This window comes from Gracilinanus agilis, chromosome 4 (assembly GCF_016433145.1).
Source record: "Gracilinanus agilis isolate LMUSP501 chromosome 4, AgileGrace, whole genome shotgun sequence".
In the NCBI taxonomy this organism is placed as follows: Eukaryota; Metazoa; Chordata; class Mammalia; order Didelphimorphia; family Didelphidae; genus Gracilinanus; species Gracilinanus agilis.
The window spans coordinates 206,100,590-206,116,967 of record NC_058133.1 but is presented as its reverse complement, the minus strand read 5'-3'; the positions used below and the strand labels follow the sequence as shown (position 1 = coordinate 206,116,967).

At 36.4% G+C, this 16,378-nt stretch overlaps 1 protein-coding gene across 1 annotated transcript in view; it reads right to left on the bottom strand.

The window, feature by feature from the left end:
- MAP3K3 (mitogen-activated protein kinase kinase kinase 3) overlaps positions 1-16,372 on the bottom strand; it is a 112,957-nt gene extending 96,585 nt beyond the window's left edge. The window contains exon 1 of the mRNA XM_044673505.1: positions 16,345-16,372. Within this exon, the coding sequence (XP_044529440.1) occupies positions 16,345-16,348 (4 nt within the window). The 5' untranslated portion in view covers positions 16,349-16,372. The remainder of the gene's footprint in view (positions 1-16,344) is intronic.
- Between the last annotated feature and the right edge of the window lie 6 nt (positions 16,373-16,378).

Genomic DNA, 16,378 nt, shown 5'->3' with positions numbered 1-16,378 from the left:
AAATATTGTTCAACCTAAACAACAAGTCCATCAGTTCTCTACCTGGAAGTAGATAAAATTTTTTATCATGAGTCCTTTAAAACTGTGGTGATTCACCGTATCAATCAGTTACTGGTCTTTCACAATTTTGCTATTATTGTATAAACTGGTCTTCTAGTTCTGCTCACTTCACTTTGCATCAGTTCATGAGTCTTCCCAGGTTTTTCTGAAACCATCTCCTTCATCATTTCTTATAGCATAACAGTATTCCATTACATTCACATACCCATAACTTGAGGCAGCTAGGTGGCACGGTGGATATAGTACCCAATCTAAAATAGAGAAGACTCATCTTCCTGAATTCAAATCTGGCCTCAGACACTAACTATGTGACCTTGAGTAAGTTGCTTAACCTTGTTTGCCTCAGTTTCCTCATCTGTAAAATGAGCTAAAGAGGAAAACAGCAAACTACCTCAATATCTTCGTCAAGAAAACCTAAAATAGGTAGCAAAGAGTTGGACACAACTGAAAAAAGACCGTACACCAACACCATAATTTGCTCGGCCATTGATGAATACCTCATCAGTTTCCAATTCTTTGCCATTACAAAAAGAGATACTATGAATATTTTTGTACATATGGATTCTTTTCTTCTTTCTTTGATCTTCTTGAGGCAAAGACCCTACCAGCACTATTGCTGGTTCAAAGAGTATGTACAGATTTGAGCATAGTTTGAGCATAGTTTCAAATTGCTTTCCAGAATGGTTGGACTAGTTCATAGCTTCACCAACAATAAAGACTAATATTAATATATTTGTTTTCCCATATCTTCTGCCTTTGTAATTTTTATTAATCTGATGGGTGTTAAGTAGTATTTCACAGTTGTTTAAATTGCATTTCTCTAATTATTAATGATTAAAAGCATTTTTATGTGACTACCAATATCTTGGATTTCTTCTTCTGAAAACTGCCTTGACTATTTATCAAATGGGGAATGGGTCTAATTTTCTTATAAATTTGGCTCTGTTCTCTATATTTGAGAAATAAGACCTGTATTCAAGAAACTTGTTTGCAAACATTTTTTTCCCAATTTCCTGCCTTTCTTCTAATTTTTGTCTACATTGGTTTTGTTTGGGAATTTTTTTTTAATTTTACATAGTCAAAAATTATCTATTTAACTTCCTGTAAGCTTTTCTGTCTCATTTGGTTATGAACCCCATCTCCCAGTAATAGATCTGAAAGGCAATTTCTTCAGTGCTCCACTAATTTCTTATGATATCATCCATTACATTTAAATCACTTAACCATTTTGAGTTTACTTTAGTAGTGATGGCAAACCTATGACACATGTGTCAGCACTGACATGTGTAGCCATTTTTGATGACATGTGGCCAGAAGTATGGGGCTGTATGTCAAGGATGAAATATTTGCTGTAGTGTAGTGTAGACACTCTGCACTATAGATGACAATTCTACCTATATTAATTTACCCATTTTGGTTTATTAAATACAGTTATATATTATGATTATACATTTTTGTTGTTTAAAATATAAATATCACAAAATTATGGTTTTTTTCTCAAAGTGACACACCATCTGAGTTATGCTCAGTTTTTTGGTGAATTTTGACACACCAAACTCAAAAGGTTGCCCATCACTGCTTTAGTATATGATATGAGTTATTAGTCTATATCAGTGGTTCCCAAACTTTTTTGGCCTACTGCCCCCTTTCCAGAAAAAATATTACTTAGCACCCCCTGTCACATACTATCACCACCCCCTTACAGTTATTCACCGCCCCCAAATGCACCTGTGGCCATCACTGCCCACCTGGATTGCTGCAGCACCCACCAGGGGGCGGTGGCACCCACTTTGAGAATCATTGGTCTATATGCTTATATCCTGTTTTGGCAAACTAAAGGCACATATGCTAGAGCATGCCAGAAGACCCTTCTCTGCAGCTCAATGGGAGTGCTTCCTTCTCTGTTTGGGGTAAGGTGGGAGGGGGGTGGGGTTCACATGTAGCCTGAGGGATTGTAGTTTGGGCAATTGGTCTCTAAAAGGCTCACCATCACTGGTCTATGCCATAGCTTCTGCCAGACTATTTTCCAGTTTTTCCAGCAGTTTGTGTCAAATAGTTTGAAATGCAGTACTGCTAAGTTCTTTTTCTTCCCTTTTTTTTTTTTTCATTGATTCCTTTGGATATTCTTGACCTTTTGTTCTTCCAAATGAGTTTTTTTTTCAAGGCATATAAATTCTTTGATAGTTTGACTAGGATGGTGCCCAACAAATTGAGGTAATATTGTAATTTTTGTTATATTGGCTTAGTTTACACATGAGCAATGAATATTTCTCTATTTATTTAGATTTGTTTTTTTTGTATAAAAATAATTTATAACTGCATTTGTATATTTCTTATGTATGTCTTGTCGGGTAAGACTCCCAAGTGCTTTATATTCTCTATAATTATTTTAAATGGGATTTCGCTTTTATTTTCCTACTGGATTTTGTTGATAATATACAGAAATGCTAATGATTCATGTATGTTTATTTTATATCCTGCAACTATGATGAAGTTGTTTCAATTAGTTTTTTAGTTGACTCTCTAGGGTTCTCTAAGTAACCATCATAGTATCTGAAAAGTGTAATACAATTATCCCTTCCACATCATAGGGGTGAAGGGCACAGTGCCCCCACCATCTGGAAAATCCACATAAAATTTTTTGGCCCTTCTTTTGTACCAGAGAAAAAGTCTGAGGTTTTTTTTCCTTTTATATACTTTTTGGGTTAAATATATTTCTGAGTTTCTGAACTTTTCATTTATTGCCCGCTATGCTAGCCTTCGTGTGTTGTCTGCAGCTTCCACAAAACTCCCCAAAGATTTCCATTTAATTTCTTATGGAGATCCATAATTCACCAAAACCAAGATAGGAAAAGTTGCAAAGTAAAAGAGATAACTGTAGTTTGGTTGCCTGCCCCCCCCCCCAGTGCCTATGTCTATTCCTTCTATTTCTTTTTTCTTGTCTTCTTGCTATAAATAGCATTTCTAATATGATAGTGAATAGTACTACTAGTGATAATAGACATCCTTTCTTTACCCTTGATCTTATTGGAAAGAGTTCTAGCTTATTCCCATTATAGATAATACTTGTTCTTGATTTTAAATAGATGCTGCTTATAATTTAAGGAAAGCTCTACTTATTTCTGTGCTAAATTTTTAAAAAACAGGAATATGTTGCATTTTATAAAAATTTTCTGCATCTATTAAGATAATCATATGATTTTTTTATTGCTTTTACTATTGATATGGTTTATTATGTTTAGATTTCCTACTACTGAACCAATCCCAAATTCCTGGTAGAAATCCAACCTGGTCATAGTGTATGAACTTTGGCATACATTGCTCTAATCTTTCTATTATTTTATTTAAAAACTTTGCATGGGGAGCCAGCTAGGTAGCTCCATGGATTGAGAGGCCTAGAGATGGGAGGTTCTAGCAGAGCAGCACACATTTTTATAGGGAATTCATTTATGTGTTTCACTATTCATTCAACAAATAGTTATGAAGTTTCTATTGCATGCAATAACACTGCTAGGTGCTAGAGAAAAATGAAAGATAAATAAAACACTGCCTTCAGGTGAGTCACATCTACTTATAATCTACTAGAGGAGTTTATGATCCATTAGATACCTAACAAGTTTCCTAGGGATGATAGCAACTTTATTTTTTCATGGGAAGGAAAAACCCATTCCATGGTTGCTCAAAGGAAGAGATACTTTTGTGTCCTTATTTTCTGTTTCCTGTCTGGATGGGGATTGCTAGGCAATCCACTTACCTTTGGGTAGAAGAGATAATTCAATCAAAAAGAGCTATTTCTTCTAAAAAAAATATTAAGGTATGCGTCACTAAATTCCAGAAAAATTTCCAGAAACATCATGTCTTCTAAGAAAAATTGCTCCCTTATCTGACAGAATTGCTTATGACCCTGAAGACATTCCTTTAACCTATCAAATATAATTTAAATTTTTATTATGATTTAATTATTTTTGGCTCAGTCCTGCCAAAACAAATACGGCTTCTTCAAGAACAGATCATGAAAGATTAATCTCATTTCCATTTTTTGAAAGGATTACTAAACTAGTATATGGGGAAAACGTTGTAGATATTATTTACACTGATTTTAGCAAAGAATCTGACAAGCATTTTGTAATAATCTTGTGAAGCAAATGGAAGAAATTTGGACTAGACAACAATACAATCTGATAAATTCAGAATAGGTTTGGATGATTAGATTCAAAAAGAAGTTGTTAATTGTTTATTGTCAATGTTGCAGGAATCCCCTATTGAAGAGCTCCAGAGAACTGTGCTTGGTTCTATGCTATTCAATATTTTTATCAATGACCTGGATAAAGGTATAGATGACATGCTCAATCAATTTAACAATGACATTAAATTGGAAGGGAAAGCTAACACACATTGGATGATAGCATCCAAAAGAATCTTGACAGAATAGAATATTTGACTCAGTCTAATAAAATGACATTCAAAAGATAAATGCAAGTCTTACACAATTGGGTACAAAAGAAAATCAGCTTTACCAGTACAAGCTGGGGAAAGGCAAAGTTAAAAAACAATTGTTCTGGGGAGAGGAAAGGTCAGTGGACTAAACACACCATGAGTAGGCACTGGTATGGGATCTTAAAAATGAAATATGATCTTGGGCTGCATCGAGAGGCATAGTTTCCTGGAAGAGAGCTGATAGCCCCATTATACTCCACCCTTGTTAAAATTCATCTAAAGTTCTGGGCACACCATTCAAGAATATTACAAAGTTCTAATGAGTCCAGAAGTCATGCAAGATTGAGAAGAGCTTTGAATCCAAGACATGTAAGAATAAGTTGAAGAAAACTAGGAATGTTTAGCCTGGAGAAAAACAGATTCAGGGGTTAATAACCATCTCCAAGTATTTAAGGGACTGTCAGAAGTGGGAATAGACTTGTTCTGTTTGGCCCCAGAGGACAGAACCTGGAGCAATGGGTAAAAGTTGTCAGGAAGCAAATATGGGCTATATGCCAGGAAAACCTTGCTAACAATAAGAGCTGTCCAAAAATGGAATAGCCTGCTTCAAGAGGTGGTGGATTTCCCCTCAGTGGAGGTCTTCAAGCAGAGACTGTATGACTAAACATTTGTTTGGTACATTATAGCAAGGATTTCTTTCATCCATGAGTTGGATAAGTTAGTCACTGAGATTTCTTTCAACCCTCAAAATCTGTAATTCAATGACATATACATAAACCAGGTCAAATTTAAGTTAGTCCATGTACAAGATAGATGCAAAAGAGCGGTCATAGGTCTATAGCAGATGTGAAGTGTTCAAACTTTAATTTAAACAATCTCTGCATAGAGGTCTTAGTGTCATTCATTTTAATAAAGGCAATAAGTTGGTTCCTTCCCTACCCATGGAACTTTTAAAAACTGAGAAAATAATAGTTTCAAGAAACGTCTGAGATTGTCAGAAATTCTATTTAAATTTCATTGTCTTGAATTTGTTATTGTCTCTACAATACAAAGGGTTTTTTAATTTTATTTTATGAAAAGTGGGAAACATAACTTTATTTTTCTTAAAAAAAAAAAAAAAGGGAGGGGGGGTATTACATAAAGTTTGGAAGCCTCTGATCTAACCAAACCACTTCATTATGCAGATGAAGATATAATTCCCTAGTAGCAAAATAACTTGGACAAAGTCACCTAGCATTGCATGTTCTTTCTCTTCATCATGTTTCATACAATTTTATTACCTTTACCTTTTCCATTTCTGGAAATTAATCTTAGAATGCATACAATGAGAATAATAATACCATGGCAGCTAGGTGGCACAAGTGAACCTGAAGTCAAGATAATCTGAGTTCAAAGATGATCTCAGATACCAGCTATGTGATCCTGAACTTAACCTCTGATTTTCTCAGTTTCCTAATCTGTAAAATGAAGGTAACAATAACACTTAACTTCCAAAGTTATTGTGAGGATAAAAGGGAAAATATTTGTAAGGCACTTTGTAAACCTTAAGTGCTATATAAATGCTAGCAATTAGTAAAAATAACAAAAATGATAATGTTATTATTCATCTCAATTAGCAGCAAACTCCTCACCAAAAAGTACGTAAACTGATCTTCAGTTAAGACTTAACAATTATACTATGGTGTTTTAATTGCTCTTCTATTTATTTTAAATTCCTATATACCATATAGGGCACAACAAATTCAGGCACCAATTCACCCTAGCAATTTTATTTTGGTGCCTAATATTTTCTGAATAAATTTACCTGTAATTACAGGACACTTCTTTCTTGTTATTCATTACCATTTGTGCACAAAATTGCACTTCTCCTTATGGAGCTACCTCCAGAGGTGCCCCTGAAGGTTTCAGCCACTGCCAATCTATATATTAAGGTGCGCTCTGCCCTCTAAACATATCTTCGGTGAGAGGAGAGGAGAGCAAAAAACAAGGAAAATGCTGAAGAACACCAAGATTTCACCATAGCTCTTTAGTATAGTCCTAGAGCAGACACTGGATTTGTCATCAGAAGGAATGGGCTCAAACCTCAGCTCTACTACTTACTAGTTCTTAATACTTATTAAGCATCAATAAGTACCTGGTAAAATGAAATAAGAGCTAAAGATACGAAGACAAAAATAAACAAGTGCCTACTCTCAAGAAGCTTATATCCCATAGATGAAATAACAAGTAAACACAAATAAATATAAATAAATACTAAGTTAAAGTAAATACTAAGTAAAAACAAATACTAAGTGAAAGACCTCATGTAGAAAGTGTGACAGAGCTAAACTGAAGAAAACTAGGAATTTTAAGAGACAGATGAAGTGAATTTTATTCTAGGGATGGAGGCAAGTTTATTAGTCTATATGGAATGAAGTATATATAATATAGCTGGAAGAAAGGTGAAAATGTGGTTCTAAATGCCAAAGAGAGGACGTTGTATTTGATCCCAAAGATAAGGAGCCAGTGAGAGTTTGCCAAACTGAGAATAACATGGTCAGCCAGATCTATGCTTTGGAAATAGCTCTTTGGCAGCTGTGTGGAGGATGGACCTCTGGGATTCAGAGACTGGAGGCTAGGAGGCCAATTAGGAGACAAATGTGATAATAAAGGTGAAAGATGATTAAGGGCTTAATCTAAGCTGCTAATATGCAAGGAAAGACAAAAGGATGAATGCAAGAGATATTGTAGCACTAACTCAAGCAAGATCTGGCTACTAACTAAATAAATGGACTGAGGTTATGTAAGGAGTCAAGATGACTAGAAAGATGGTGGTAAACTTGACAGAAATAGGAAAGTTAGGAAGTTAAGGAATACATTTTGTCATTCGCAAGACAATGAACATATATTAAGTGCCAAATATGTGTCAGGCACTGTACTAAGCATTGGGGATACAAAAATAGACCAAAGGCAGTCCCTGATCTCAAAGAGCTCATAGTCTTATGGGAATGACAAGAAGTAAATATGTACAAATAAGCTATAGAAAATAATTTTTTAAAAAAGAAAATAATTAAAAGAAGGAAGGTAGAATTAAGAGAGGCTGGGAATTTCTGAAGGATCTGTGATTTCATTACTGTGGTAAATTCCCAGGGTGATACATCCTTCTACTAGCTAAGACTTAGTAGATAAGTTCTAGGGAGCTTTCTGAAGCACATAGAAGCTAAATGTCAGCATTCTGATCCAAGTTAGAATGGTTAGAATCCAAGACATATGAACATTCAATAATAATTAAAAATAAAATATATGTACCAAAATCATCATTTTCAGAGATGAACTAATCCATTACTACTATATTCTGCTAGTTTAAAATTTTAACCTATATGCAGTGGATTCTACAATGATCCACATATGTGGGTTCTGTAATGAAAATTGTAATGTAAATGTAATTATATTAAGAATAGATTGTAGTCATATGTAGGGTTTATAAAAGTGATTTGAGACTTCCTAGGGTTGCTTTAAGATTTGCCATGGAACTCTGATGAGGTTGGAGGAAGAGAATTTTGCAGGGTGCTTTGAGAGCATCAGTTGAAAAACCAACACCACTTCTAGGACAGAGACTTGGAGGTTTGGTTGTTCCTGGCTTTCCTCTGGTCAGCCTTAAAGAAGTTGTGGAAAACTTGAAACATCTTGAATTTGAAGGAGTTGGAAAAGTGTCTGATCAGAGAGCGAGGGAGTTACTGAGCAGTTCTTTGGAACTCCTCTGGTGGTGTCAGAGGGCAACTGCTGGGAGAACAGCTTGTTACTCTGACAGAGAGTTTGATCTTTGACTGAAGGGAAAGGAAGTTGTCAGATCTCTATAAACATTAACTTCATAATTTCTGGAAAGCTTCTCTTGCAAAAAAGGTTTGGGGGTATAGATTAGAATTTATTAGATATAAAGAATATTTCTTATCAATATTTATTTTCCTTTTCCTTTTATCCCTTTATACAAATTTTAATAGTTATAATAAATAGGTTTTATAGAACTGGCCTGAGTTTTTTCCAACTACTTGAGCAGCCATTTTTTCTCAAGTCAAACTCAAGAGCCTGTCCACATCAGTGACAACTATTGGTAATATCAATACTAATAATCAATAGGAGTTAATACCCCTTATGACATTTCTAATTGCTGTTCAAAAATTGCCATGAGTTTACAATTTTCTATCCCTTGGACTATGCTTAAGATAAATTACCTGTTGTTTTTTAAATTGTAAATGAGAAATCTAAAAATAAAAATGCTAAGAATTTCAAAGCAGATCAAGGTTGAATAAATCTTAAATACTCAAACAAAAGAGTTACCAAAACTCTTTCAAAGGGTATTCAGAAGATAGTTCTTATGATTACAACTGATAGAGACTACTTAAATCTCAGTCAAATTCCCAGGGATCAGGTTGAAACTAGTCCAAGTGGGGAAATCCTTAAGTTTGCTGGGTCATCCAGTCTTTAGACAGGTCCCATGGTTTATATTGGTTCTAATGTGAACCTTAGGTGTTTGATCAGAAAATAGACACCCTTTGGGACAGAGAGAGTAAAATGTCCATTAATTCAGAGAACAATTCCAAACTGTCATTTTTCTTCAGTAGTACTGAGATTCAGTGTGCTTGGGCAATTATTTCTAGCTTTAGACATGCATTCCTGAATTCATCTCAAATGTAAATAGCAGCTCTTGTCACTTTGAAAACTAAAATCAGAAGAAACTTTTGAATATAGCCAAGGAAAGAACTATACAATTCCAGACTTTTAGAATCACAATATATAAAAGCCAGATGAAGTACTTTCCAAAGCTGGAATCAACACTGGAGTTTCTACTGTCAACAATCAATAGTTTTAAATGCCTACTATGTGCACAGTGTTAGATGCTGGGATTACAAAGACAAAAACCAGTCCCAGTTCTTAAGGAACTTAATGTGCTGTCAGGAGAGATAATATGTACATAAATAAATATATGGAAAAATACAAAATAAAATAAAGGTAGTTTAGGATAGGAGGAAGGGAAAGATAGAAAGAGGAAAAGGGTTCATGTAGAAATGCTTGAGTTTAGTGTTAAAGAAAGTAAGAGATTCTATGAGGAAGATGTAAGGAGGGAGTGTATTCCAGATCTGGAAGGCAGCCTCTGCAAAAGCTTGGAAACAGGAGATAAATGCCAAGTGTGAGAAACTGAGAAATCCTAAACTGAAAGATGCTGTAAGGGGAACAATGTATAATGTAACTGGAGAGGTAGCTGGGGAAGAGTTATGATGTTCTTTAGAAACAGAGCGATGATGAGGGTCTGACTTAAAAGTGGTGGCCAAAAGAATAGAAAGAAGGTTTTGGATTTGAGAAATGTTGTAGAGGAAGATTTGGTAATTGACTGGATATGAAACAGGTAGGTGGCACAATGAATAGAGGTGTGGGCCTGTAAACCAGAAAACTTGAGTACAGATCCAGCCTCAGGTACTAGCTTTGTGACCTTGGGCAAGTCATTTAACCTATTTGCCTTAATTTCCTCAACTGTAAAATGATTATAATAACAACATGTACCTCCCAAGCTTGTTGTGAGGATCAAATGAGATGATACTTATAAAGAGCTTAGCACATTAATATAAAACATAGGCTAATAAAAGTAACAATAATAATTACTAGCAGCTGTTATAAACCAAAAAGGGCCTAAGGAGATATAGATATACAGTGATGTGAATGATCTATCTGTATTCTCCCTAGTTGCAGATGATGGAGGAACACCAACTCCGATCACCCTTGATAGCTGTTATAATTTCCCCTTTTCTCTAACAGTTGCCCAGGGAGGATCCCCGAGAGGTTAGGATGTGTAACCTTTACAGGTCCAACCTGGGGTTGGATAAATTAAGAGGGCTTTTGCTTTGCCTTGGGATCAGGTTTGATGTCTGACTGCATTGACTCCCTCCCCAAGGGTCGAGATATACAGACCACTCAGGAAGGTACTTATTTCAGGGAAAGGATAAAGGACAAGGATTGGGGATTGGAGACCCTATCAACCTATTATCTATAACTAGTTGACAATCAGGACTGGAGGCTATTGATTTAGTAGAAGCTTGAGCTTTATTTTCCACTGCACCTCTGGCCCAGCCTGGCCACAGCCAAGCCAGAGAATAGGGACTGCTATTGATGCAGCTGTGTTGGTGATCTTATTCTCTCAGCTTTCTCACTACCAGTGTTTGGTGATGCACTAGCTCTCACAGTCTTCAGGAAATATTCATATTCTTCCTACCCTCTTCTTCATAGACCTCCCTGCCTCCCTTCATCACCCACTCAGAGATTTCTCAGTCCAGAGACCTATAGAGACCTAGAGACCTAGAAAGACCTAAAAAGACCTAGCAAGACCCCCTCCAAGTGGCTGTCAGGGGTATTTATACTGTCAGGCCAACCGACGTTTGCCCCTGGCTCATGGCACCTGGGAACATTCTGTGTTTTCTAACTGCCTTCCCTGTCATTCAAGGTAGCATCCATCATTTCCCAGGTTATGAATATAACACAGCCTACTATATGCTAGGCACTGTACTATATAAATGTTAGCTATTATTATTATATGTTGGATGAGAATGAGGAATCTGTGATAATGCCAGGGTTACAAACCTGGGATACAGGAAGAATAGTATTGCACTTAACAGAAATAAAGAAATTCTAAAGAGGAATGGGTTTAGGAGAAGAAGGGTGGAGAAAGAGAAGTTGTTCTGTTTTGTACACATTGAATCTCTCTGTGGGATATCCAGTTTGAAATGTCCAATAGGCAATTGGTAATGCTGGTTTGAAACAGAGCAGAGACTGGGGCTAGATATACAGATCTGGGTATCATTTACAGAGATGATATTTAAATTAGGAACTTGCAAGAGCTGATAGAAGTGAATAAAATCTGACTTACTTTCATCATGGATTAACTAAAGTCCTCGAACAGGCTTAGATTTAGGGCTCAGAGAAGTTCTGGGAAACAAGGTGCAACCTCAAAACAGAAGTACAGGCCAGGAAGAATCAATTTGATTCTTTTCTCCACTAGGCTAGAGTTAAAGAGGAATAGCAGCAACAAGAGTTGGAGCTGTTGATCTCTGATCATACATGGTTGTTTGCTAAAACTCAAACACATCCAAAGCAAATGAAATTCTTAAGTAATTAATAACTGAGTGTAGAAATTGGAACTTTCATAATTTGTATCACTAAATATTATCTATTAAGTATCTACATCTATCTATTCCCATAACTTAACAAAGAAAAGCATAAAGCAAATTAAATAATCACTGCCCTCTAGAAGTTACCTTTAGCTTATATGTGTATATGTATGGATATATAGAAATGTGTGTATAAACATATGTGTAGAAAATCAGTTGCCAAATCTTTATTATCTCCACATATTTTCTTAAAATAACAAAGCCAGGGCTAAGAAAGTCAGAATTTTGAATATTAGTTATTCAATGCTACTATCATATTGCTATCAATGGACAAATTATTACCCATTTATTACCCATTCTTCTCTACGCAGTAGGTACAAGATACAATATAAAGAAGATACAAGGTAACTTTAGAAGGGAAGGCACTAAATGATAAGGAGGTAGGAAGAAGAAAGGAAAAGACTTTCTGCAAAACAACTGGAGCTGAGTTTTGAAGGACAAATGGGTTTCTATGAGGTTGAGGTGAAGAGGGAAAGTATTCTAGGCATGGGAAATAACCAGTGTAAAGCCAGAGACAGAATTTGGCATATAAAGTGTGAGGAACAGCCAACAAGTCAGCAGAGCTGGACCATAGACTATAGGGAGGGAAGTAATGAATAAGAAAACTGGAAAGCAACTAAGGAGCTAGGTTGTAAAGAGCTTTAAATGCCAGAAGGATGTTTACATTTGATACACAAAAGCAAAAAGTTTATTGAATAGTAACATGATCAGACCTGCACTCTAATAAAAATCACTTATGAAGTGGTGTTTGGCTTTGCAGAGAATGATTTGCAATGGAGAGAGATGTGAGTCAGGGGCAACACCAAACAGGAAGCTGTTGCCATAGTCCAGGTGAAAGGTAATGAAGGCCTGAACTAGGGGAGTAGCTGTGTAAATGGAGAAAAGGGAAAATATGATATGAAAGATGTTAAAAAAGAGAAAAAAGATAAGTTTTATAAACTGATTAGATATGTGACTATATAGAGCACTGAGCTTGGAGTAAAAAAAAAAAACTTATGTTCACATTTGGCCTCAGACATTTACTAGATCTTGGGCAAGTCACATAGCTTGCCTCAGTTCCTCATCTAAAAACAGAGATAGCTTTTTCCAAGGAGTTTGGTTAAGAAGAAGAAAGGCACAGGATAACTAATAGGGAAAGTAGAATTAAACACATTTAAAATACTAACTTCTTGAAAACAAGACATATCTATTTTAGTAGACATTTAAAAAATGATTTACAGTCCAAGATATCCAAAATGTGGTCAATTTCAAAAGCCTGCCTCTGATTTAGCTGCTAAGAAGCTACCTGAAGTATTTCATATTACTGGCTTATTGCTTAATCCACAGGAAGTAAGCTTTTCTATAACATTAAAAAAATTGGTACACAAAGTAAATTTAAAAATTAAGAACATTTTTCTCTTTATTTTTACTATAGCTTAATCACTAGGTTTTACAAGAAGAGACTTTTTTTTTAAATCATTGAGATCAAAGGCAGTTTTGTTTGTTTAAACATTAGGCATCACTGAAGTCTTCCTACTGGTACTCTCACAGAAGACCTTTCTCCAGGGTACCATTGTCACTTCAAAGATAAAGCTTAAAAAGGACAAGATCTTCTCCCAAAATACTTTCACTTGGGGACAGTAAGCAATAATTTTGAAGTCATACAACTAAGGTTACTTAGACCTACATTATGCTGATAAAAAATACAGGGGATCTCAAAAGTTTTAGTGCAGTTTTAAACTTTAGTAGATCCATTCTGTTTTCCATTTTTTTTACTGTTATATATAACAAACACTAGGTTTTAGGGAAGATGGAAAAAACAAAGGGTTATTTCAATATTTTGATGATCTTTGATCTCACTGGTATGGGCACTCCCTCCAATGGTAGAAGCCGTTCATGCCTCTTCATCTTGTGCCTCTGATATATGTATTATTCCTATAAATTATAACACATTGGATAAACTCAACATGTTGAGAGTCTTCTTCTAGGTCTCTTGACATTATATGAGTAGCATGGGGAAATTACATGGACCGCCTACCAATTATCTCTCATTCTCAGAACACGACCAATCCATCTTCTTTTCTTGGTAACATATCACTTCAATATCTTTTATATTGTTTCTTGAGCACAGTTCTTCCTTTGGGGTATGTTGCTGCCTACTTATTCCCTTCACAAGTCTCTCCACTGCCCTTTAAGTGAACTGCAATTTTAAAACAGGTGGTGTATGTAGTAGATAGAATGATAGATAAGACTTGGGGATCAAGAAGACCTGAGTTCAAATTCTGCCTCAGAAACTTTCAAGCTGTGTAAACCTGGGGTAAGTCACAACTCCTCTTAGGCTCAATTTTTTCACCTGTGAAATGAAGGAGTTATGAAAGAGCTAAAACAACTCAGTTCTAAAATCTTTAATATATTATCCTCTGATTCTTCAAAAATCATGGTATTCTTTGACTCCCAACCATATAAAATCACTAGAAGAATATTAGTGTTAAAAAGATGAGATTTTGTGTCACAGAGAAGTTTGGGGTCATTAAAAGCACTGTATAATTTCCTAAATGCAATCTAGCCTGTTCTCTTTCCTCTATTCAATTCAGGACCCAATACAATGTTCATCTGCAATCTGTCCAAGACAGATAATAATAAAAATTATTTTTATTAAGAACTAACCCTGAGCCCTTGTGCCCTAACAACAAAACAACAAAAAAAAAAACAGGTCCAGGAGATAAAGAGGAAACAAGGAAATACATTGTATTTAATAAAAATAAGATTTTGTTCTAAATTACCTCATTAATAAACTAAAGGCAGTATGGTATAGTCTGGGAGTTAATACATGCATGGTTTCTAGGCTTATTCTGCAACGAATCCCTTGAGAGATCTTGGACAGGTCACTTAATCTCTCTGGGCTGCAATTTCTTCACCTGTAAATGTCATGGCTAGAGAAAGGGAAAGTTAATAACCTTGCCATCTCTAAACATTCTCCCATGTTTGGAAAACCTTATTTCCTTTTGATCCTTTCAGGTAGATTTTTATCTTTTATTAGATTATGCTTCAAAATAACAAAGTACTATAAAATGAGGTACATTTCAAAAAGTCATTAGTATTGCAATGGTTTTCAAGCAATTTATTAAGTTCATGTAATTCAAACTACTTTTATTAAGTGCCTACACCAAGCACAAGACAGGTAGGGCCTGTGGGATACAAAGACCAAAAAAATCCAACAAATCAACCCCTAAACAATTCCTGCCCTCAAGGATTTTACATTCTACTGGTTTTGAGAAGGGATATGAAATATTATCGTAAGGCTTAAGGCTACCTGTGAAATATATTGGAAATACTTCCTGGAATAAAACTTTGTAGCATAATTTGTAAATAGAGACAAAAGGAATTGGAGAAATCCTCCCTTTGTAAATATGAATTACTATCCAAAATGTTATAGTAGTAATAGCTAGGACTTAAACAGATGCTTCATATATAGCTCTATTTTAAAAATAGCATCTCATATATCACTACATACAACTATACATAATGGCCAATTACGTAGCTACATTTAGATATAACTATTATTTATCACTATTACATAGTGATATTTATATAAAGTTATATATGACTCATCTATATAAATATATTTACATATAGCTATAGAGCATTATACATAATTTTTCATATTTATAAAAATTTATATCTATTATATAGATAACATGTAAACTAAATAACAAATCCTTTTAAGGTCTACAAAGCGCTGCATACGTTATCTTCTTTCAATTAAGGGAGTGAATATTTATAAAAGCAAGACAGAGGTGATTAATATAAAATGCTGCAACCTGATAAGAAGTGCTATACAATTTATAAGTGAAATCCCCTGATCATTAAATATTTTCTAACTTTAACTACGGGGGGGGGGGGGGGGCGGGGGGAAGGAAGGAATGTGTTTTCAATGCCTCCTTAAACGGTACTTTTGTGCAACACTAATTAGTTTGAAAATATTGCTTCCTCAAGCATCTCTGGAATGTAACTCTCCTTAAATCACTTATCTTACTTTTTTTTTAAGTTGGGAACTCATTAGAAGTAAGGGTTTTTGCAATAAAAACTTGAAATTGAATCCATTTCAAATACACTGTAACGTGCGCGAGGAACCTCAGCCAGTTTCTCCCTCCCTCCCAGGCTGCCTCTTGCACTAGGGACCATAGACAGAGCAAGATCAAGCCCCAGGAACAAGCCAGCCGGAGCGAGCCAAGGGAAGGAAATGACACAGGCGGGGCGGGCGGGGAGAGGCACAAACCAAGGAAAAGACACCACAGCAGCTGGGCCTGCATTGGGGCTAGGCCGAGTCCGACCTTGCCTCTCCCCAGCTCCGGGGTTCCCCCCCGCCCTGCTCGCCCCAAAGGCACAGGGAACCCCGGCTTCCCCTCTTCTCCCCACCCCACTGTGGGAGCCCCTTTCCTGAGAGGTTCCCGCCGAACAGCCCCGGAAGGAGCTGCCGCCGGGGGCGCCAAGGAGGCTCTTCCGCGGGGCTGGGGTAGGGGCCTCCCCTCCCGGGACCAGCGGGCGGAGCTGGGGGCCCCCGCCCCGGGAGGCTAAAGCGGGCGGGGCGCGGGACCCCGGGTCCGGCCCCCCAGGATCCAGCCCCGGGCGCGCTGCGGGGCGGGGCAGGGCCAGGGCGCCGGACACTTACCCATGGTGGCGGAGGCGGCGGCTGCCGCCGCGGG